This window comes from Pseudonaja textilis, chromosome 1 (genome assembly GCF_049901715.1).
Source record: "Pseudonaja textilis isolate UNSWEBS1 chromosome 1, rPseTex1.2, whole genome shotgun sequence".
In the NCBI taxonomy this organism is placed as follows: Eukaryota; Metazoa; Chordata; class Lepidosauria; order Squamata; family Elapidae; genus Pseudonaja; species Pseudonaja textilis.
The window spans coordinates 283311311-283334367 of record NC_141990.1 but is presented as its reverse complement, the minus strand read 5'-3'; the positions used below and the strand labels follow the sequence as shown (position 1 = coordinate 283334367).

The 23057-nt window shown below is 37.9% G+C and overlaps 2 protein-coding genes across 7 annotated transcripts in view; one reads left to right on the top strand and one right to left on the bottom strand.

Moving 5' to 3' along the window:
* Positions 1-20524, bottom strand: part of MIPOL1 (mirror-image polydactyly 1) — a 190581-nt gene extending 170057 nt beyond the window's left edge. For 2 of the 4 annotated variants that reach the window (XM_087921915.1, XM_026711264.2), the window contains exon 1: positions 2720-2943. The gene's annotated coding sequence lies outside the window, so the exon portion shown is untranslated. Of the gene's footprint in view, positions 1-2719; positions 2946-20383 lie in introns of those variants that run through there. The other 2 variants (XM_026711259.2, XM_087921916.1) reach the window with 2 other exon arrangements.
* The window catches only part of SLC25A21 (solute carrier family 25 member 21), a 283725-nt gene continuing 267516 nt past the window's right edge, over positions 6849-23057 (top strand). For all 3 annotated transcript variants that reach the window (XM_087921918.1, XM_087921917.1, XM_026711276.2), the window contains exon 1: positions 6849-8843. In XM_087921918.1, coding sequence (XP_087778044.1) covers positions 8777-8843 — 67 coding nt within the window. In that variant the 5' untranslated portion in view covers positions 6849-8776. The remainder of the gene's footprint in view (positions 8844-23057) is intronic.

The window sequence follows — 23057 nt, the reverse complement described above, 5'->3', positions numbered from 1 at the left end:
CTGTTAGGTGACTTACATTCCTAACAACAAGGAACAAAGCTGTTACAGAATCTAATAGTTCTGCTATGGAAACCTCCTCCCAAAGGGGAGCAACAGAAACAGACCATGAAGTGAGTGTTTGAGGGTCTCTGACAATACTTCAAGCTTTAAGCACAGTGTGCTTATCAGCAGTAACCTGAATAATAGGAAACGAGCATCCTATAATCTTCTCAGCTGTCCTTACCACTCTTTGTATGGACCTTCTATCTGAGGCAACGATGCAGTTTGTTAAAACACTCTCAATCAAGCCTCTGTAAAAATTGGCCAGGACAGAAGGAGGAAGATGTGCTATCCACATCTCCTCCTGAATCCTGAATGATTAAGGGATGGATAGATGATCCTAACAAGTTCTGTATAAACTAAATTAATGGAAACACAAACTTTATTCTGGCAATACATGTTCTCTCAAAGGCTTCAGGGAACCTATGATTTCAATCTCTTTTTGTGATACGTTAACAATAAAAAAATTTTTTTTTTAAAAAAGGGCTTTGTCTTCTGTTTATTCTTCCCTTCTACTGAAATACAGTTACTCTGAGTTAATCAAACACAAAACATGTACAACTAGAGAAATGTGTAGAAGATTGTAGTCTTAGAGGCTAATTGGATCAAAATAACTTCTACCATCTGGAAGAGGGCTAGGGTATATTTACAGACGCAAATATTTTTTTTAAAAAATGATTAAAATTACAGATCCTGGTAATTTCAGGAAACATGATATCTTATTACATGCTAATTGCCACCCTCTGTAAGGTCATTTTACATAGTGATTTGTTGCCAAATGTCAAAATATCTACATTTAGATTCTTCAGCCTCCAGGATAACAAATGTATCAGTGAAGAAGAATATATAGACCAGTTTTTTTACACTTGGCCACTTTAAGATGCGTGGTGTTCAACTCCCAGAATTCTCCAGCCAGCATGGGAATTGAAGCCCACACATCTTAAAAGTTGTCAGGTTTAAAAAAACAGTAATCTGGACAAATGTAACTTATAAGGTTATTTTTCCAACATAAAAATTACGTGTAACATGACTTCTTCTCCTGGCTGCTACTGAGAACTGTTGAGATGATATAGAGGTTTTTGAATTTGTAACATCCTCAAATGGCTCTCTTTTGCAACAGATATAAAACAATGAAAACAGCAAACAGAATAAATGTTGCCAAATCACAATTGTCAAAGTGGAATTCATCATTTTCAGACCACAACATGTTCTATAGCAAGCGATCCCCAACCTTTCTGTCTCCATGGACTGGTGGCAGCAGCAGTGGCAATGGTGAGGGGGAAGGGATAGTTTAATGCACACAACCTAGTTTCTGTGCATGAGCAAATGAAGCTTTGCCCACTTGCCTGCTGCTTGCCTGGCCTGGTTCCAGGGGTGGGATTCTATCGGTTTGAAGCGTGCAATCACCGAACAGGTTGTTATACCGGTGGAATTCCACCCCTGCCTGGTTCCCAATGGGCTGCAAATCAGTACCCACCCATGACCCGGGATTTGGAGACCCTTGCTGTAGACCTAGCCCAATAGTACTGGACAAAAACCAAATAAATACTATTTGCATAGGCAAAGTTGCCTAAGGAAATCACATATTGTTGATATGTGAAGCTGGGAAAAGAGCAATTTTCATTGTAAGACAATGAGGGAACAGGGATACAGATAGTCCTTAACTTACAACCATGTAGTTAGGGGCCAAAATTACAGTGGCACTGAAAAAGTGACATATGGCTGCTTTTCACACTACTGTTGCAGCATCCCCTGGTTACCTGATCAAAATTCAGGTGCTGGGCCACTGGCATTTATTTATGAAAGTTGCAGTGTCCAGAGGTCATATTATCACAATTTTGTAAAACTTGCCAGCCGGCTTCCGACAAGCAAAGTCAACTGGGAAGCCAGATTTACTTAACAACTGCGTAATTCACTTAGCAACTGCAATGATTCACTTATCAGCCGGGCCCCCAAAATCATAAAATGGGGCAAAATACATTTAACTGCTTTGGCTTGGCAACGGAAATACATTTTGGGCTCAAAATGTATGTGCTTATGCAATTCTTTAACCATGCTGATTATGCAGTTAAGCTCCTATCACAGAGGTCTCCAAACTTGGCAACTTTAAGACTTGTGGACTTCAACTCCCAGGATTCTCCAGCCTTCTGGGAGTTGAAGTCCACAAGTCTTAAAGTTGCCAAGTTTGGGGACTCCTGTTCTATCACAACCGCTGAAACAAGAACGGTCTTCTTCCACTGGAGCTCCTGAAGGGAGAAGGGAATACATTTTAGCAATACATCATGTTTGAGCGCCGCACTGCAATTCCCGTCATTCCTCCCTGCGCCAGCAGGGAATGCTGGGATGGAATGACCAAAAAGTTGAGGGGGCGTGCGCTAAAGTAACTTAAGTTGCCGCCCCCCAACCCCCCACTTAATGTTGTCTCAGAAGACAGGCCTCAAGGGAGATTAAAAGGAGATATGCGGAATGGACGAGAAGCACCTATTGCAAACCCGCCTTTATTAGCCAGGTGCTTGTTGCGCTCCTCCTCCTCCTCCTCCAACGTACCCGCCCCGTTATGCTCTGCAAAGGGCTCACATCCCCCCCGAAGAAGCACGAGACGTTGCCCCGGCAGCCAAAAGACCGGCGACGTTCGAAACCGGGCGCGTGACGCAGCCGCGTCCAAAGGAGCTCGCTTTACCTGTTGGGTTTTCGCCCGGAACTGGCCCAAGCGCGCAAAGCAAAAAACAAAAAAACAAAAACAACAAAGAGGAGGAGGAAGGAGAGGGTTCCCTTCTCTGCCGGCTCAGTGCAGCCGACTCATAATCGATAGATTCACTCAAACCATCGACTTCCGGAATCGTTGAGCTTTAAATTTCTTTCCACCCAACTTAGGGCGGAAATGAGCTCTTGCCGGGAAGGAAAAGCCGCTGGAGAAATAAAGCGTTGCGCTCCTCTCTTTTACTCACGCTCGGGGCTCGCCTTCTTTCCCTTCTCCCGCCCTGCTCTTTTTTTTGTGCTTGCTAAGCGGCTTGTTCCGCGTGGGAAACTTTGATAAATTCTGAAGACTTTCCTCACGTGCTTTTTAAAAAATATACCGCAACATCCTAGCAACCCAATATTGAAACCCCTGGAAACACAGTCTTAGCACTCCTGAGACTGAAACAGTCTCGGTGCTTCTCAGCGTGTTAACTTTATTCCCTGTGGAACTTAATGCTAATATTGTATACCAAACTAGCTGTGTTCAGTCGCTGATGCATTTCCAGGGTTAAGGTGAGGGGCGGAAAAAACATGCCATTGTCTAACCAGCAACCAATTAACATCTTAAAGCGTTGTCCCACAATCTATAATAGAAAGTTCGCTAGCCTTTTTGAGCCTGTGCTTTTTCTTTGGTTTGTCAATTGCTTACAAGATAATAGGTATAAGTAAAAACATAGTTGTAAATACATGGATACATATAAGAAAAATAAAAGAAACAATAGGACAGGGACGGTAGGCACGTTGGTGCGCTTATGCACGCCCCCTACAGACCTCTGAGGAAAGAGGTGAGGTCAATAGTAGACAGTCTTAAGGTTAAAGTTTGGGGAGTTTGGGGAAGAAACTACAGAGTCGGGTAGAGTATTCCAAACATTGACCGCTTGTTGCTGAAGTCGTATTTCCTGCAATCAAGTTTGGTGCGATTAACCTTGAGTTTGTATCTATTGTTTGCTCTTGTGTTGTTATGGTTGAAGCTGAAGTATCCATTGACAGGTAGGACATTGCAATGTATGAGTTTATATACTATACTTAGATTGAACTGAAGGCAGCATAATTCAAGGTTTTCTAGGTCTAGAATTTCGAGTCTGGTGGCATAAAGGTATTCTGCAACAAGTAGAGGAGTGGAGAACTCTTCTTGTGAAATATTTCTGGACTTTCTCAACTGTGTTAATAATAGATACATAATGTGGGTTCTAGACTGATGAGCTGTATTTGAGTATTGGTCTAGCAAATGTTTTGTATGCTCTAGTTATAGTGTGATATTACCAGAGAAAAAGCTACATAAGATTAGATTAACAACTCTTAATGCCTTTTTGGCTGTGTAGTTACAGTGGGCTCTAGCACTTAGATCATTTGAGATGAGTACTCCAAGATCCTTGAAAGAGTTTGGATCATCAACAAGGTCTTCACTACTCAGCCTGTATTTTATTTTCTGATTTTTTTTTGCCAATATGTAAGACAGAGCATTTATTTGTTGAGATTTGAAGTTGCCATTTGTTTGACCATTCTGATACAGTCAAGCTCTTTTTGAAGGGTAGCAGTATTGTCTGTGGTGTTGAATAGCTTTACATCATCAGCGAAGAGAATGCAGTTGCTCTTAATATGATCACAGAGGTCATTTATGTAGAGTATGAAGAGAGTTGGTCCTAGAACACTGCCTTGGGGGACACCACTGTTGACAGGTACAGAATTTGATAGGACGCTCTCAATTTTGACCATTTGTTGTCTGTTGGACCAGACTCTTGTTAGCCAGAATCTGGCTGTTTTGCACATTGCAGAGTATGGCAACCTCGCCTTCCTAAGGCATGGCCAACTGTGTGAGCATCACAATAGTTTGGCAGCTTATTTAAGGTATACTTTTTTCTTCATAAAAAAATATTTCCTGAGTTAAGAGTTATCAGCTTCCATCTGTCCTGTGCTCTTAATTAAAATTTGAGTTTTCTCTGTCATAATCACTGGTCAGTTCTCATTTATTTTTGTAGGGAAAAGGAAAAAAAATAAGTTTTCAACTCCAAATAGAATTACAGAATAAGAATTGGAAGGGATTTTGTAGATCTAGTCAGGGGTGTCAAACTCATGTCATCACAGAGGCATCACGTGACATAACTGGACTTTCCCCCCCTTTGCTAAACTGGGCATGGCCAGCCTATGATGCCTCTGGCCCACGGGATGGGAGTTTGATAGCCCTGATCTAGTCCAACCCCCCTGATCAAGTAGAAGACCCTAATCCATTTCTGGCAAGTGACTGTCTAGTTTCTTCTTAAAAGCCACTAGCGATGAAGCACTCACAACTTCTGAAGGCAAGCCGTTCCATTGGTTGATTGTTCTTGCTGTCTCATTTCTAGGTTGACTCTCTCCTTGAACACTTTCAATCCATCCATTGTTCCTTGTCTTGCCTTCAGGTGCTTTGGAAAATAGGTTGCTTTAGAAAATAGATTGCTCATTTTCTGCCTGTGCTTAGGCTGGTACATTTAGGTCCAAAGGAGATATATCAGCCAAGAATCAGTCTTGAAAAGAAAAGCACAGGACTTCTGCAGAGTGATTGGTTCTAATGGTATGGATGAATTAGGATGAAAGTTTAACATGGAAGGAGGAATTTCTGTTCTATCAGTCCTAAAAGATGATTGGCCTGTAGAAGTTCTACTGCTGCAAATCTACTTAGCATCTGATTAAAGAACACCCATTAATACATAATTCCTGGAAAGCATAGCTATAAAAGGGAATGTAGTCACAGAAAGCAGTTAATTTGAGGCGTTTTCCACCACACAATTTTGTAATTGGAGTTTTATTGCATGGAAGCATCTGCGGTGGTTAGAAACAGCATTCAAAGGCATCTTCCTATTGATGTTCCAAATGACTTGCTTCTTGGAGCAACTATTTTTGTATAGCTGTTCATGAAAGAAGTAATCAAAATACAACCATTTGCAGTTATTAATGACAGAACTGAGATCTTATGGCTCTACTCAAAGAGTAAAGTATCCCTCCTGTAGATATGTCAGTTTTCTTTTTCTGCAGGTGATGGAATTAGTCATATTCCTAAGAAAAAGTTCAATAAACTTAACTATTATGATAGTTTGTAGTAATAGCTATAACTATCACTATTGCAAGCATATTACTTTTTCTGCAGGAGCAAGAGGCAAATGACATAAGAGTCAGCTTTATTTCAATTCCCGTTGCAATAATGCTGTCAAGTAAATTGCAGAGTGTGTGTCACTGAGTCAGTTACTCGGGGTGTTTCTAAGGTGAGAATAGATTGAAACAAGACTTTGCCAGGCTTTATCCAATATTCTTAATGACTGCATAAACTAGTAGTGAACCTTTGGCACAGAGTAAGCCAAGTTATATTGTGATATTTAACCCCTGCTTCATTAGCTGTTAAGAGTGAGGTGAAGCAATCAGACAGGGTACTTGTGAAACATGCCTGTATGAGCAAAGCATTTGTCTCTGAAAGTTAAAGCAGCTGCTATGTTACGTGAAAATCTCAACAAAACTGCTTGGAAAAGTAGTAACATATTTTACTGCTGCTAAAGAGTGTTGGGAAAGAAGGCCGCAAAGTCTTAGTACAGGTAGTCCTTGATTTGGCCTAAGATTTATGTTGCTAAGTTGTTAAGTGAATTTTGTCCCATTTTACGACCTTTCTCGCCAAGTTGTTAAATGAATCACTGCAGTTGTTAAGTTAGTAACATAGTTAAGTGAATCTGACTTTCCCATTGATTTTGCTTGTCAGAAGGCTGCAAAAGGTGATCACATGATCCCAGAACATTGCAACTGTCATAAATATGTGTTAATTGCCAAATGTCTAAATTTTGATCACATGACATGGGGGAATGCTACAATGGTACTAAGTGTGAAAAATGTTCATAAGTTATGTTTTTAGTGTTTGTGTGTCACAGTTTTTGCTGGATATTGCAAGACAAAAAATGATTCATACTCTGGGCCAAAATGGCTATAAGGCAGATCCTGCCTTGCAGCCCCTAATTACAGGCTAAAATCTCTGCACAAAAACGGCTGTGTAGGTGAAACAGTATCTTCCACCTTGGAAAAATCTGATAGTGATAGTGCCAGATGCGTCTTGAAAAGTTTTATTCCATGGAAAAAGTAATCTACCTATGAAAAGGCAATTGAAGGCAACTAAGGTATGAATTATTGTAATTCTCAGTGATACAAGTTTCTCTCATTTTGGTACTATTGTAAGATCTGGCAGCATGGTTAAGCCAAAAATAAACCAAAACAAAGACTTAAACAGAGGCTTACAAAATCAAAGAAAGCAGACTTTTGTTCTTTGATCAAAGATCTGGAAAGAAGTTCCTAGCACATCATGAGACACAGGAGGAAAATTCTACAAAATACAGAAAGATGCCCTGTCCTTCTTATACTAGTAACTGCATTGTAAAAACTCTTAGATTTACATCTTTCCTGCAAAAGACAAATCTCTCTCCAGCAATGTTTACCTTTCACTATCTCTTCTCCTATTGTCCATCTAATTGATCACAACTGACCACTTAAGGAGGCTATTAACAGCATACTTCAAAGGTGTGGATTCCAGGAGGTATGTTTCATTCCCGGGGGGTGATGCTGGAATGAAATGTATCAATCCAGGACAACAGATGGATTCAGATTTATTTAGATGGGGCAATCTTGTGTCGTAACAGGAGAGGGATGTAACTGATTGCAGGCATGTGTTTATAATTGTTTTACAACAAGTGAAAGGTTAAGGAAATCTTTTTTAACAACAGCAAGATAAATGCCTATAGAGTAACTCTCTACTTAATGCTATAATATATTTTACTACATTTCTTTATTATTACTATTCCCTTCATTATCTTTTAATTGCAAGTCACCCAGTAGCAAACTGCTATTGGGATCAATATGGTTTACAATGTTTCTAAGTTAGTGGGCACAACTGGAATTTTGAAAATGTGCTTTTGCTCTTTCTACTAAGTTTGATTCTTTCTTGGCAGCTGGTCAGATTTCTGAACCGCTATTTTAATCTAACAGAGGGGTCAATGGAAGCTCAGAAACATTGCAAACACTGTAAAGATGTTTTTGAAGGCAGGCGTTATGTATGTCATCAGCACCTATTTTTTTAAAAATAAATCTTAAAAAACAAACAGGTACCTGGAATAGAGAATTTGCTAAGCAGCAAGGTGTGTGTACACAGGCACATTCAGTGGGGTAAGAAAGTACTTGGTTACCTGTAGAAGTTAGTTATTTAGAGCTGCTAGTGTCCCAAGCAGTTTCATAAGATGTGAGGACTTTCATCACCAATTTAGTGGAAGCCACCTTAACCTGCCACCTTAACCCTCATTTTTAAACCACGATTTCCAAAATTCTCATCCAACAATTATGATGGCTGAAGTAGTGGGAACTGAATTTTGGCACAAATCGATGTGGGTGCTGGATTAGTTTAAAAAGAAAGAAAATTATAGTGACATGGTTCACTTATCTAATCTCCCCCTACCAAAACAGAAAGCAGCCTTGTCCAGAAGCATTGCTCCAAATCAGCCCTGGTAAGTGTTACTTCGAGATTTGTCGGAGGAAGGATAAAAAAGGAAAAGCAATATAACGGGTCGGGACGGAAATGAGGCATTTAATCGGGCAGCAGCCTGGTACTCTTGATCCGGGATGTGGGAAAGAGCTTCATCCGTCTCTCCGTCGTTTCCCAGGGCAGAAGTTCAGCCACCGGGCTCGTGGTGGTGGCACAATGCCCAGCAGTTCAGTATAAAGGTTATAGGCCGTTGCGGGGGCTTTGGAATAAGGGAAGCCGCGGTCGCATCTTGCCGAGAGTGCAGGAGGGCACTTGGCTCTGCTAAGGCTGCTGTTCCCCTCCCCGTTGCTCCCAGTTACTATTTCCGTGCTTGGGGGACGCCTCGCTCGCGCGTTAAAGGAGGCGCTCCTGGCTCGCCAGCTTTCGAGTCACAGCCCCGCTAACTGCTCCTCCTCCAACCCCAGCGGCGCGGACGCTTTCACGCGGCTTTGCCTCCTTTCCTTCCACACGACCATGACGGCGAAACCCAGGAAATTCTGGCACGAGGCGTCACAGCAAATCGTCGCTGGCGGCTCCGCAGGTAAGCAGCCTCCTTAGCTCGACCCACGCGCGCCCTCCGCGCCTCCCACGCTGTAGCCTGAAGTGCCGCGGCTTCTCCCGGGGCCGCGAGGTCTCCCTCCCTGCGGCGCGGCGCTCAGCTAGGCCCGCCTCCTCAAAGCAACGAGTGCCCTTCCGGAGCTTTTCCGGCCCGCCCTTCCCTTTTGAGCGCGTCTACTACTGCGCGGTAGCTGGGCTTGGATGAGCGTAGCGGTCGGTCCTGTTGCTCCGTTCGGAGGAGCTGATCCGTGTTACCCCACGCTAAACTCCGTGGAGGTAGATGGAGCTTTTCCCTAAACGTGGCTTGTCGAGAAAACTTTAAAAACTTTTTTTTTTTAAAAAAGGTGGGGGGACTTGTAGCGTGATGCATTGCTGACGACTACTGCACCCAAAGGAATTAGTTGCTTCTTGTAGGTAGTTGAAAGCGAATCGATATTAACGATTACCTTAAGTCATCGGGGCTGGGATTTACATACTGTATTTCATTTTGTGATGGCTGAAGGCGCCAGATGTGGACTGTGGAAAGTCAGCCTGTCAGTTGTATAGTAATTCTGCGATCTAGTAATTGCCCTGAGTTTTGGAACTCGGATCCTTTAAACCTGCTATATCTAATTTATGTACCTATGTTATAAATTAGTAGAATGCCTGTTGCTCCGCGCTATAATGGTATGTATTATGCTTTGGAAGATTTTGCTGTGGAAGGTGGGCCACAAATGCTGTAAGTCGGAAGAGCAGAGGAGGAGGAAGCGGGTGGTGCACTGGGATTAGCAGGTAGGAAGAAGTTAGGCACCCTTGACAAACAGTTTTAGAACTGTCAGATAGATTAAAGGGGGGATTGAATAGAAGGAAAGGTCAAACAGCCCATAATTGGTGAAGGTCGTGGCATGGGTCTTCTGTGTACCACACAGGGGCTCTCTTAGCCCTACTTGTATGTGAGAGGTTTCTTATGTACAAAGTGTGTGCACTTTATTAATAAATGCTATATTTATTAATACAGCATTATGTCTGTTCTGGTTCCTTTATGTGATTTAGAATGCAAGCCTTGCTCTATATTGTCTGATATTTGGGGTTAGGATTTGGCAAAGAGGATTGAAGGAAGTGGTCTATCTCTAGGGCATAAAACTGCTATTTTCCTAATTTGGGCCTTATAGCTAGGTCAGCTGCAAGGTTAAGTGAAGTGGGGGCTGATAACTATCTAAGGTGGATTCATAAACATATGTATCACCTGCCCTTTTCAGCGAGAGCCAGCTGGGCCTGATATTATAGGAGATCCACCACTGTGATGTTCCCTAAACCTGCTTTTATAAAGTATCTTACTTTATATTATATTTAAAAAGTGGTAGACAGCAATGTGGCTCCATGAAAATTTGAAAATAATTTTCAGTAGTCCATAGGTTAGGAGTATATAACTTCTGTCAAGTTAAGAGTAGCATTAGGCTTTGTATGACAGAAGACTTGCCCTCCACAAAGTAGATGAGGGCAGAGCCTATCTGGGGAGGACATCTTAAAATAGGGAATAGATGCCCTAAATATCCGTCCTTTAAGCCATCTCCATATTTCATTTCATTCCATTCATCAAATTTATATAACTTTTTATTTCACACAAAGTTACTCTAGGCATTGCATAATAAAATTTATTTATTTATATTTCACACTTCTGAATTGCCCATCTCCCTCAAAGAGGCCACTATTATAAAACCATTTAAAACATAATTAAATAAGGACAAGATCATGAGGGCTAAAATCAAAGGGTTTAAATCACCATGTTATAAGCTGCCAAGGGATCTCCATGTCTGATGGAAAAAATGGTTAAATGCACAAAAAAGGACCCACCTGTATTTTTGGTCTAACTCTCAGTGAGCTCTTGGTTTGGGTTATTCACAAAACAGATGGTAACTAACTCATTACAGTTAGACCATTATGTACAGACCATGTGATAGGAAGTTAACTTAATAAATTATTGTTTATTTCTAGGTCCCATCTGTAACTGAATAGACATTGACAATATTGGAACTTCTTAAATAGATTAAAATATTTGTAGTTGCTGGGTGACATTGTTCCCCAACTCTGTAGAAGAATGAGAACCAAGTCAGAATTATGTTCTTCCAAACCCCGTTCTTGTTTGGAAAATATATTTCTTTGATGTTTTAAATTTTTCCATAGTTACATTGCCATTCTTTGGGTGAAAGTATCCATATATTATGATTGGTGGTTGATAGAGAAATAATGCTGATACAGTGAGACCTGAGAATTGAGACTGAAGGATAGTTTTTCATAAATCAGGTTTGCACAACTTGTAGAGGGAAAAGACAACATTGATAAATTAAAATAATTGCAGGTCACAAAAGAATACTTTTATGTGCCAGTCAGTAGTTTGGTGGTTAGGAGAGCAGCAGCTGCATTGGAGATAACAGTGGCAGTTGTTATCTCCAATGCAGCCTGGAGGTGCTTGGCTACATGTCTTTTGGAATGGTGGCAATTAATTTATCAACTTTTTAAAAAGTTTGCAAGAAGCCACACAAGGCTACATGTTGGTTTTGTGTTGGTAGGCCTGATATAGATAAATGCAACATCTCTAGGTTGCAGGCAAGGGCTGGAGCTATTTAAGATGGAAAGATAATGGCTTATAATAACTGTCTTGTCCTTTTCCATCTAAACCAACTTCCACATGCCCGCAGCAACATTATAGCCAGACACACACACACACAAAATTATTACTTAGGTTTACTAAGTAGCCAAGAAGATCTCTTTTGGACATTCTTTCATGATATCCCATTAGACACAAGGAGATGAAGAATGCTGTGTTTGTGGGCAACTACTTGTTGATTGTCCCCACTGTATGGCCTGAACATACTAAAAAGGGAACATTTGAATTAAGGGTATTGCTGTATGTAGATTGGTTTCTAGCTTGGACATTCTCCTTTTAATGCATGGCTGGCAACAGAGCCAGGACACCGCAAAGGGAATAGTTGAGTCAAGGTGTTTGGCCTGCTGCCCCTCAGAAATATTTGGAGACCTGTGATGGATAATGACTACATGCAACTAAATATGTTCCAATCTTTATTTTTCAACAGTATATTAATATTGCAATAAATATTTAGAATCAGATTCTTGATTCTTTTGAACATGGGTTTGAAAAAATACATTTGAATATTTTTAGTTACACTGTTCTGTAGACATTAAAGCTTTGAAAATTATCTTTTTTATATTGGTGCCCAATTAAAATGTGTTGTGCTAGTTCAATACAATCATAATTCAGTTGCTTTGTTAATTTTGTTTTTAATAAATACTTATCTCAGTATCGTACTTTTTGATTTCTATAGCCTGTAAATAGATTTCTATTGTCTGGTTGAAGTTTTTAAATAAGCAGTATATTTTGCGATTGCAAATTGTCAAGCAAGAAACTAGAAAGGAGGTTGCAGATATGTCAAAATTGAGAAACAATTGGCGCATTGTGATAAGATAGCCCATATAAGGTGAACGTGTAAACACATTCAGGATTCATTCAGGAAAATTATAATTTAAGCATATCAGAATAAACATTTTTGTACTTCCAGTTGCGCTGCTTTCATTTTGCCACATGTCAGACTGGCAAAACTCTTTAATAAATTTTCCATCTGATTTAATTTATAGCAAAATTGGTAATATAATAAAGATGGAGTGGTGTTGGTGTTGTTTGGGCAAGGACCAAAAGAATACCCAGGTCAACTCTATCCACTTTGCATTTCATGAAAGAAAAACAAGCAGAAAATGATAAAAAGTAATTTCCATCTACAGTATTGGATGGATTGCCAACATGATTGCCAACATCTGATGATGGGTATGGCACAAGAAGAAGATCTACTGTGTTAAGTATGAATTAATTTTTTGCAAGGACATTATAAGCATTTTTTTCCAGCTTCTTAAGTCTTTTCTAATGTAAGTGTGATTGTTCATCATATCTCTGTACCTATGCGGGATTTTTTTAATAGAGTAAATTGATTAAATAATCATATCTATGACCACTAGGAAAGGTCATCTACTGCTTTGTGTCTTCTTAACTATGGTCCTCTTTGTCTCATGTTTTCCTCTTTTCAAAATGTAGTTTATTTATTTATTGAATTTATATTGCTGCCTATTCACCCATGGCAACTCAAGGCAGCTTACAAAATATAAAACCACATTTAAAACAATAAAACTAATACAAAGAATAACAAAATTAATATAATATAATAAAATCAGATTAAATAGAAGGAGTCTGATATATTTCTTAACAAGCTTAGTTTTAATTCAAATAAGATGAATATTTGTTACTACTCATTGATAGATGGGTTAAGCCTACCTAATCTAAAACAACCAAATATATTATTTTTAAATAGGATCTGGTGCTATCTAATTACTAGATATTCTTTTAAAGTTCCAAATGCTCAGAAACACTTTTTGGATGAATTCAAGTCTCGAACATTTGTGTTAAACTGGAGCCATGAAGTCCCAGTTTAAATTAATCATAGTAGGTCATGATCTGGGACTAGTCATCAGAACCAAATGCCTGGCAGACAAGGCACACATAAAGACTGAACTATGCACCCTGACTATGCATATGTGTTAAAGCTGTTATTTGACAGCATTCTTTGCTGCCAGTCCAATTGGGGTGAAATGCTTAAAAAACCAGTGCAAGCTTAGACCATCCCTTGAAACCAGATGCAATGTGCTGATTTGGAGCAGGACTGCAAGGTCTTTCCACTAATCTCTCCAAGAAGGAGAAAAAGGAGGACAATCACCATCCGCTGATTATCGGCATTTCCCCATTGTTCTTATGAACTGACTTCGGTGTAAAGGCTAGAGATGGAAATAATCTTTTTGTTTATTATTCTTCTGCCTGTACAAGGTTACTCTCTCATTATCATGATTTCTAATGTGTATCTAAAGAGTCCCAAGAGAAAAAGATTTCACCACTTCCTTTTCAGGCGCTTTTACAGCCCATAGATTTTACTGCCAGGAAGCTGTTGTTGAGATTTAACTTGCTCCCTCAGCTTCAAGTTGTCCTTTTATCATTTTCCTGCTGTTGAGTGGATTGTTATCCCAAAAAAACCCTGAATGCTGGTTGTCAGACATAAAGATTTTTTCTAATTTGGAAGTGAGGAAAGAATGATTAACAATAATTTTATTGAACTTCTGAAATGATGGGATAACCGTATTGCTGATATTAAATTAAAACAAGGATGAGTGTATAATGTTGGATTTGTTGGGTTCATTGCTCTCATTTCATGAGGGAATGACTTGTGTTTTTTGAGATAAAAGAAATTCTTGAAATCATCAAAAATAAATACCAACCAGCTAAACACCTCATGGAACTAGCAGAACACTGCTTAACCAACACATATTTCATATACAAAGGACAAAGATACAAGCAAATTGAAGGAGTCCCTATGGGATCACCACTGTCACCCATCATTGCAAACCTGTTCATGGAAGAATTCAAATCCAGAGCCCTAGCTAATGCCACCCACAAACCCAAACTATGGTTAAGATACATCGATGACACATTTGTGATTTGGCCCCATGGAAAAGAAAACTCAAACAATTTCCTAACACACCGAAACAGCACACACCCCAAAATCAAGTTCACCATGGAAACGGAAACAAACAACTACCATTCCTAGATGTACTAATCTACAAAAAAAAAAAAAAAGAAACAGATGGCACACTAGGACATACCATATACCAGAAGAAAACACACACCAACCGCTATCTCAACGCCCAATCCCACCACCACCCAGCACAGATAAACTCCATGGCCAAAACACTAATCGCCAGAACCAAATGCCTGGCAGACAAGACACACATAAAGACTGAACTATGCACCCTGACTAAAGTACTGACAGCTAACGGCTTCCACAAAAGCAAAATAACTGGCTTGATCCACAAAAACACACTGAGACATAATGGAGACCTAGAAGATGAACAGACCTATGGAACAGCTGTCCTGCCCTACATAAGAGGTACTACAGACAAAATCAGCAAGATACTACACAGGCATCACATCAAGACTGCCTTCAAAACAGACAGAAAAATAGCAGCCATCCTAAGAAACCCCAAAGATAAAACTGACCTGGAAAACCAAGGCATATATGAAGTCCCCTGCGCATCATGCCCTGCCGCATACATTGGACAGACCAATAGAAGAATAAGTACCCACCTGGATGAACACAAAAATGCAGTCAAAAAGCTGGAACGCACTTCCTCACTAGTCCAACACATGAAAGCCACAGGTCATAGCATTGACTTCAATGGCACCAAAACCCTAGCCACTATAGAAAACTCCAGCTACAGAATTATCAGAGAAGCCATAGAGATTGAAAAAAGACCTGAAAGCATGAATAGATGACGCCACCAGACTGTCAATTATCTGGAAGACTGCACTCACAAACAAAAAAATCTCCACACCACAAGCCAAGCAAACATCTCGGCACAAACAGACACCCCCCCCCCGATACCTCCAGCTCAAACACACCCCAACCAGGCACCCAGATGAAACCTAGCTTCCTAATAAATGATAGCCATCCATTTACCAGAAGCCAAGCTGCACTAAAAGCCTGCAATACAGGAAACACAATGTTGCCAGCCAATCAAGACCAAAAAAACACTACAAAACAGACATAACATATTAGACACACCAATCAAGCAGTACACAGCAAACTCCAAGACCAATAAACACAGACCAAGACTCCCAACCAATCAGGATTAAGAAAAAACCGTTCTGGCACAGCAGTAGGCTAGCCCCAAATTTAAAACTGAAACAGCTATGAAAGTCTGACTCACAGACGAACACAATACAGAAGCCTGATGATGGTAGATGAGATTCTGCCGAAACGTTGCTGCAACTTTAAAAGCACAACTATAATGATGTGAGAAAATACCTGAACAAAGCTGAATACCATATATATAGATATAGATGTCCAGAACTCCTGAAACAAAGACAGACTATCAATCTAACCTAAACATTTAAGTCATCTGAAATAGAACAGAATAGAAATATTATTAAATAATAACAATTAAAATGACATGTGTGGTGGGCGGGGGGAGTGTACACATGTGCGGGGGGGTCATACACACAGGCACGGGGCGGGAGTCAGGCATGCATTGTGCAAATGCGCACTTTTGGCACATGACAAAAAGGTTAGCCATCACTGCCCTATACCATTTCAGACAAATAGTTGTTCCACATTAATAACCCCTATATCTGGCCAGATATCAAAATCCTATCCTTACTCAGCCAACCTTAATCAGCCATTGCAGGTTTACTTCTTTACTTGTCTTGCTGAGAATTGAGCCAACAATTGAGTTAACAACACCATATATTCTTCATCGTAACATTATTTTAAATGTCTTTATTTCATTCTAAGATTTCATAGAGCTCTTGGAATTTGATTTTTCTACAGCATTGTATTTATTTACCTATATCATAACATGATGTGTGAATTTTGTGTGGTATTTTTCTTTATAATTCAGTGGATATATTGTTCAATATATCCACTGAATTGTAAAGAAAATACCACACAGAATATGATTTTGATTTATTCAGAAATGTGTAGTTAAACAAAGCCTCGCTTAACAGAGAAACATATCTACTATATTTTCTGCAAATATACCTTTGCCTTTTTCAATATTAATTCGTCGAGGAAGTTTAATAAAGTGTTTATATAAAGCTAGACTTTCTCATATCGATCTCGTACCTTAGAAAACAACTAACCGCCTTTTCCCATGTTTGATCTCTTCCTCTGCTGTACAGTGCCCACCGTTTAGTAGCCTCTTGCATTGCCTTTCCACAAATGCATTCATTAGTGACAACCAGATATATCTTCCTCCTCAAAAGTCATGTTCTCACATTAATTTAGGAACAGAACAGAGAGCAATCAGGACAACACTACTTTTAGAACTGTTGGAGACTTCGTTTGTTGTTGTGTTTTTAACAGGCCCAGCTGAAGCATAGAAGGAGTAGTGTTGGAGGATAGAAGGGCTGAAGTTCTCAACCTCTATATGGTATTGCTGCCCTTGGGCCACTTTAAACTAGATAGCAAAGCACTTAGGCTTATATACCACTACACAGTGCTTTACAACACCCCGTGAGTGGGTTACAATGTCAGCATATTGCTACTAACAATGTGGGTCCTCATTTTACTAACAGCGGAAGCATCTTGAACAGGTCAGGATCAAATTCCTGGCAGTGGGTGGCATGCGATACTGCATTCTAACCACTGTGCCACCACGGTTCCTAAAGAGTACCAGCAGTACATCAATATTGAACACAACTTGTGGTTTGAGTAAATAATCATTTATTATGAACAGCATTGTACCTTTTCATTCTAACAACATTACTGTGTATCATTTGTGCAAATGGCTAATGTTATCAACAGCGACACTGGATTTTGTTTGCTTATCTAAAATAATATGCTAGGGAAAGACTTCCTTAATATGTATTTAATTAGCTTGAATCACATGTATCTGAGGCATTTCTTTGGCTTTAAATGTTATTTTCATTATATAAAACTGTATTTTGCTGTTGCTTCACTCAAAGTAGAGGATTTTGTTTATTACAGTTATATTCATAAGCCACAACTGAACACCCAATACTTAGTGCTTACCTGAGAATGAGTCATATTCACTTGCTTCTGAATAGACTTGCATATAATTGTTAGTTGCTATGTATTCCAGCAGAGATCTACTCATTAAAATGGTTTTGTACTCATCCACTAAACTGGCCACTAGATGGCAGTATAATGCTATTTTAATACTTTTAGTAAACTCAGAAATTGAAAATAATATTCATTTTCTTCTGTGATGGCAGGTGAATAGGAAATATCATTTTTATTTAATTTGATGTAAAAGTAGACTACTGGAAAATTAGATATTAAAATTGCATTTTTATGAGAACTGGGTATTAATGGAAACATTAAAAAAGCCATTAGCAATAAATTTTGAGTAAAATTATTAGGGATTTGATGGATAAAAGAGGAGAGCTTATATAGTTACCTAAAAAGTTATATTTGGGACAGTTATGCTGGACTTGCTCTGAAAAATGAATTAGCTGAAGAACTGCAGACATTAGACTAACAGATTATACCGTGAAGAGAATAGACTGAGAGTTAAAGAAGAATAAGGATAAATGGCCCCTTTTAAAGCCACAGAATAAACCTACCTCTCTCCGTTCCTTCCTCCAACACATTCTATTAGAAGAGTGAGACACCAGCAGTAGAACATTTATTCCTTATTTGATCGGATTAATAGGATTTGGGAAGTGATAAAACTCACTGGCTGGCTACTTGTGTCAGTATCAGAATTCCCATTGTCAATCAGTTTGTTCATTACTGAAAGTCTGAGACACTCTAAGGCCATAAAGTAATCAAATACTTCAGTTGTCTTCAAATCTCTTCTTAATGATTCAAAGGAACATGATTTGATTCAGTGCTTTAAACTGCCTCATAATTGATTTGAAGGAGTGATTCAATGAAGTCTTTAGATTGCCTGCTACATTACCAATCAATTATTTACAGAGCATTACAGAGGTTAGCTTCATTTTCTTCTAGCAGCAAATGGTCAAACATCACTTGCCAACTCCAGTTTGAGAAGTGTAAAATAAAGGTGTCTTCAATTAAAACAACGTTAATATCTTGATATGAGCCTGCAGCCCTAAGTGCTTCAAAACTGTAATACAGGACCTTTTAACATCTCTTTATAATTCTTTACATCTCTTTATAACAAGCCCATAAAATAATTTAGAATAGAATCTTGTAGATGTACAAGAATATGCAGAATTTACTATGTTCAAATCTATTCAGAAGAAGGTAGATGTGTTCAATATATTTTATTAAGCCATTTCTGTGGCTTCCCAGTTCAGATAAGGTGATTCAGCATAGCTTACAAAAAAAAGAGAAACCTTAATCAATTAATACAAAAGAGCATGTCTCATTTAAAGTTACTCCAACAATAGGATGAAATAGTGATCAAAATTGAAATCTTTAACTGATTAATCAAATAAGACTCAGTTCATCACTGCCTTTCCAAGGGCCTACAGAGTTGGGGCTAACTGTAAGCTGGTGGAAAGATTATTCCAAAGGGCAGGAGTCACCACTGAGAAATTGGAGAGTGGGGCTTAAAATACACAGCATTTCATGCAACAGAGTCTTGTGTGGTAGTTGTCGGTTTTTGGACAGAAGTTATTTAATATATTAAATTCAATTTGGAAATTTATTAGTGAATTTATTAGATGCCTGTATTATTTTGAAGACAATGATTATAGATATTCTCCACTTGCAATAAGATCTCAGTGCAAAATAGGAAGGATACCCATTCCCCATCAGTTACACTACAGTCAGAAGAATTCACCTCTATTTCTATATTCCAGTACAGTTTTCCTGTCAGGACTTTTTTAAAAAATTGGATTGTGTATATTAATTTATATATTTAATTTCCCATTTGTTTCTTATTGTTAAGTAAATTGATTTAAATGAATAATAGAAGAAGACATAGTTAGCCGTTTTAGCACATGTGAGAGTATGCTTTTATCCTTTTATTCTCTTTTCTCCTTTTTATTGTTTTCTTTTTTCAACAAAGAAACGAGTAAAAAAGAAACAATATAATGAAAATATAAACCAGCGTAAAATAAACAGATTTTGAAACAGGAGGCAATATAACTCAGGAGCAGCAATAATCATGGCAGGCATAATAAGCAATAAGCAGGCATAATTCATAATGATGAAATAAGAATAAAATTCTGAAGTTCTAAAATGCAAAATGTTGCTTAAAATCCTGAGAGCCTAAGATTTTCCTAAGTACTAAAAAAGATCATAATGTAAGTTGTGTGGAAATCTTTGTGAAGAGTGTTTCACAACTCTGGACTTACCACCAAAAGAATGTTTTTTATGTCAAGTATGTTAAATAGCTTTGTGGTCCACCAAGAGAACTGAAGTTATTAGTGAACTAAAATTTAATAAGTATATGTCTCTAAGGCCACACAATTTAGCAAAGATGAAGGTGCCTGCTCACTTCCTGATGGTCTGCACTATTTTAGTTATGTAAGGACTGTGGCTTCTTAAGAGTCTGTCTTTTCCCATCTTTTACATTAGATTAGTAATGAATTCCTATAAATAGAACAGAAAAGGTCTGACTAAATTCTATATGGGATCAATAATTTGACATGGAACTTCACTGCCACTCAAATATCACTTTTCTTTCTTTTATTGTACATGCCACTAATTTGGTAGGAGAGTTAAATAAAATTGCAGTTCATTGTGGAATTAGGAAGTGCATAGAGGATAACGCTGCATGTTATACTAAAGTGAGGATGAGAGAGAAGTCATAAAAGAGATACGAGAGATCCATTCAGAGCTATAGTGAACTTCTAGCTTACAGGTGGCCACAGCTAGGGATAAGAAAAAGCCATTTTGAAGCTGTTTTTTGATTTCTGAATCAGTATTTCTAATTTTTTCTTAAACTTTTAGCTTACATTGAAATGAGTGAAAAATAAAATATTAAGGCACTAACCTTAATTGCTGGCTTGTTTGTGGCATTATGAAGATCATAGGAGCATTGAATCCAGGGGTTTTGCAATAGATGAAATTGTGGTGTTGGAAGTGGAGCTGCTATTCTACCTTTGGTCTGCATGGGTCAAAAGGCATTTCTGCCTGATCTTGTCTCTTTGCCAGAGGGATGACCATCTTTCCAAATTAGGTGCCCTTTGGATAACCAGAGCAGAGTTGTCCAACGTTGTAACTTTAAGACTTGTGGACTTCAGCCCCCAGAATTCCCAGTCATGTGGAATTCTAGGAATTGAAGTCCACAAGTATTAATGTTGCCACAGTTGGACATCCCCTGTATAAGACCACCCTTTCTGCCTGGGAATTGCAAAAATTGCAATCCAGATTGCACACATATAAAAAAAATCTGAGATTTAAAGCTATTCTTACATTTGCTTTGCAAAGATAAATATTTTGGTGATCACCCAGTTCTTCTTTTATAATATTAGCAGAGTCCTAAGGTACTAAAATTGTCAAAGCACAGGCCTGTTTCTCAAGTATTGAATCGTGGATATTATTCAGGATTAGAGTAAATATAAATCAATGTCATATTCTTGGAAAGAAACTATTTTACTTTAATGTCAATAAACTTTAAATTCAGACTTTTCTTATTAGAATAAATGTTTCCTCTTAAAATGCATGATAATCATAATCAAGAGAAAATTTGTTCTGTTATTTATTTTCTAAATGATTGTACATGTTTAGCAGACTTTTGATTTAAATCCCTATGGATATATTGGAGACAGATGTTTAGATGACCTCATGTTTAAAGTAATGTTATATTTGGACACTAGATTAAATTTTCCTTAAAATCTTTCCTTATAAGTGAGACTGTTTGAATGCAGAAACTAATCAATGTTTTATCTTCAAAGCACACCACTTTATTAAATAGTATTTTTAACATTTTGATTTTTTTTCCATCAGTCTGTATTTTAGAAAAGTTCTGATTATGCAACAGTTGTTTACATATGAAAATAAAGTTTCTGACTGGAAAATTTAAATGAGAAACAGATTTTTGAAGTCACTTGAATTTGAATGCAAGTTTGCCATGTCATATATATTTCTTCCCTTCCCAAAATGGTATAAGTTTGCAGTGAGCATTTTATAATACTGACAGTAGAAGGCCCTCTAATCTGAATGTTAAATATTTTATAATTTAATTCCATGAATAAACAGAAGACTTCTAACTATGTTTACATAGAAGCAGGTCCAACTGATTTTAATAAAACTTTTAAACAAAGTGTTTAGAATTTCTGTAATTTACTGTTTAAAGTCAAAAAGTAGCAGATATGTACTGTATGTTGGATTTTAAAAAATTTAAATATAGAACAATTGCAATAATTATCCCATGAAATATATCTTTTAATTTGAAACTTTCAGAAGTGTGCAAGATTGAAATGTCTTATTTTCATAAATACAGCAGACTTTTTGGAGGAAAAATTAATAAATACAGTATGTTAAATGTTTTTGTGCATACAGTTCATTTAAATACACAGAAACCCTTTCTGCTATGGGGGTACATAAGGATTTAGAAGAAAACAGTAAATGAGCAAAATAAAATATAAAAATTATAAGCTTGCCATGTTCTGTTTAATCATGGTTTATTGAAGTGATAACGGCTGATTTGCACATCATGCTAAGCCAGGTACAAGCAGGCACAGAACTTCATAATCACAATCTTGAGTGTGGTAGTTTATAATATAGTTGGTCAATTATATTGTCTTTAAGAGCTGAAACTGCTGCCAGACACATATATAATATTTGACCTTTAAAAAATAAAACACAACAATAAACAATGGTTAATTTATTTCTAGACAAGTATATATATTTATCATTAAATTACTAGCATTCATTAGACCTACTTTATTTATTTATTATTTTAGAAAACATTTATTTGACATACATTTAAAACAGACAAATCAATACACACACACACACACACACACACACATAAACATTTTACAGAATATATTGAGCAATGGTTAATTTTTTTTCCTTTATCTTTATCATTGACGTGATCTGCCTTGTTACAATAACTCCTTCGTTCTTTTAATCTTTTAATTTCTCTATATAGTTTATAATTAAATGCACGTCTTCTGTCATTTCCATAACTTATCCAAATATCAAATATTACCTTTTCTTTAGCCAATCATACCAAATGTTCCATATTTCATAATAGTTACTGTCTTCTTTATTTTTTAACAATTTGGTTAGGCTATCCATCTCAGCACATTCATGTATTTTTTTAATTACCATATCCTCTGAAGGAATGAAAGAAAGTTTCCAGTTTTGTGCGTAGGTTATTCTGGCTGCAGTTATGATGTGCAAAATTAAATATTGATATTTTTTCTCCATGTTTAAATCTATCATACTTAGGGGAAAGGTTTCGGGTTCAAGTTTTAAATTTTGTTTTGTTATATTTAAAATCCAATTTCTAATATTTCTCCAAAACTTCAGAGCACATGGGCAAGTCCACCACATGTGAAAATATGTTCCTTGTGCGTAGTTACATTTCCAACAGTTGGGTGGTAGGTTGGGGAACATCTTAGCCAGCCTCGCAGGAGGTAGGTGCCAGCGATGAACCATTTTGTGGTTAATTTGTAATTTGTTTGCCAGATGTGTTCCCACTTATCTAATTCAAT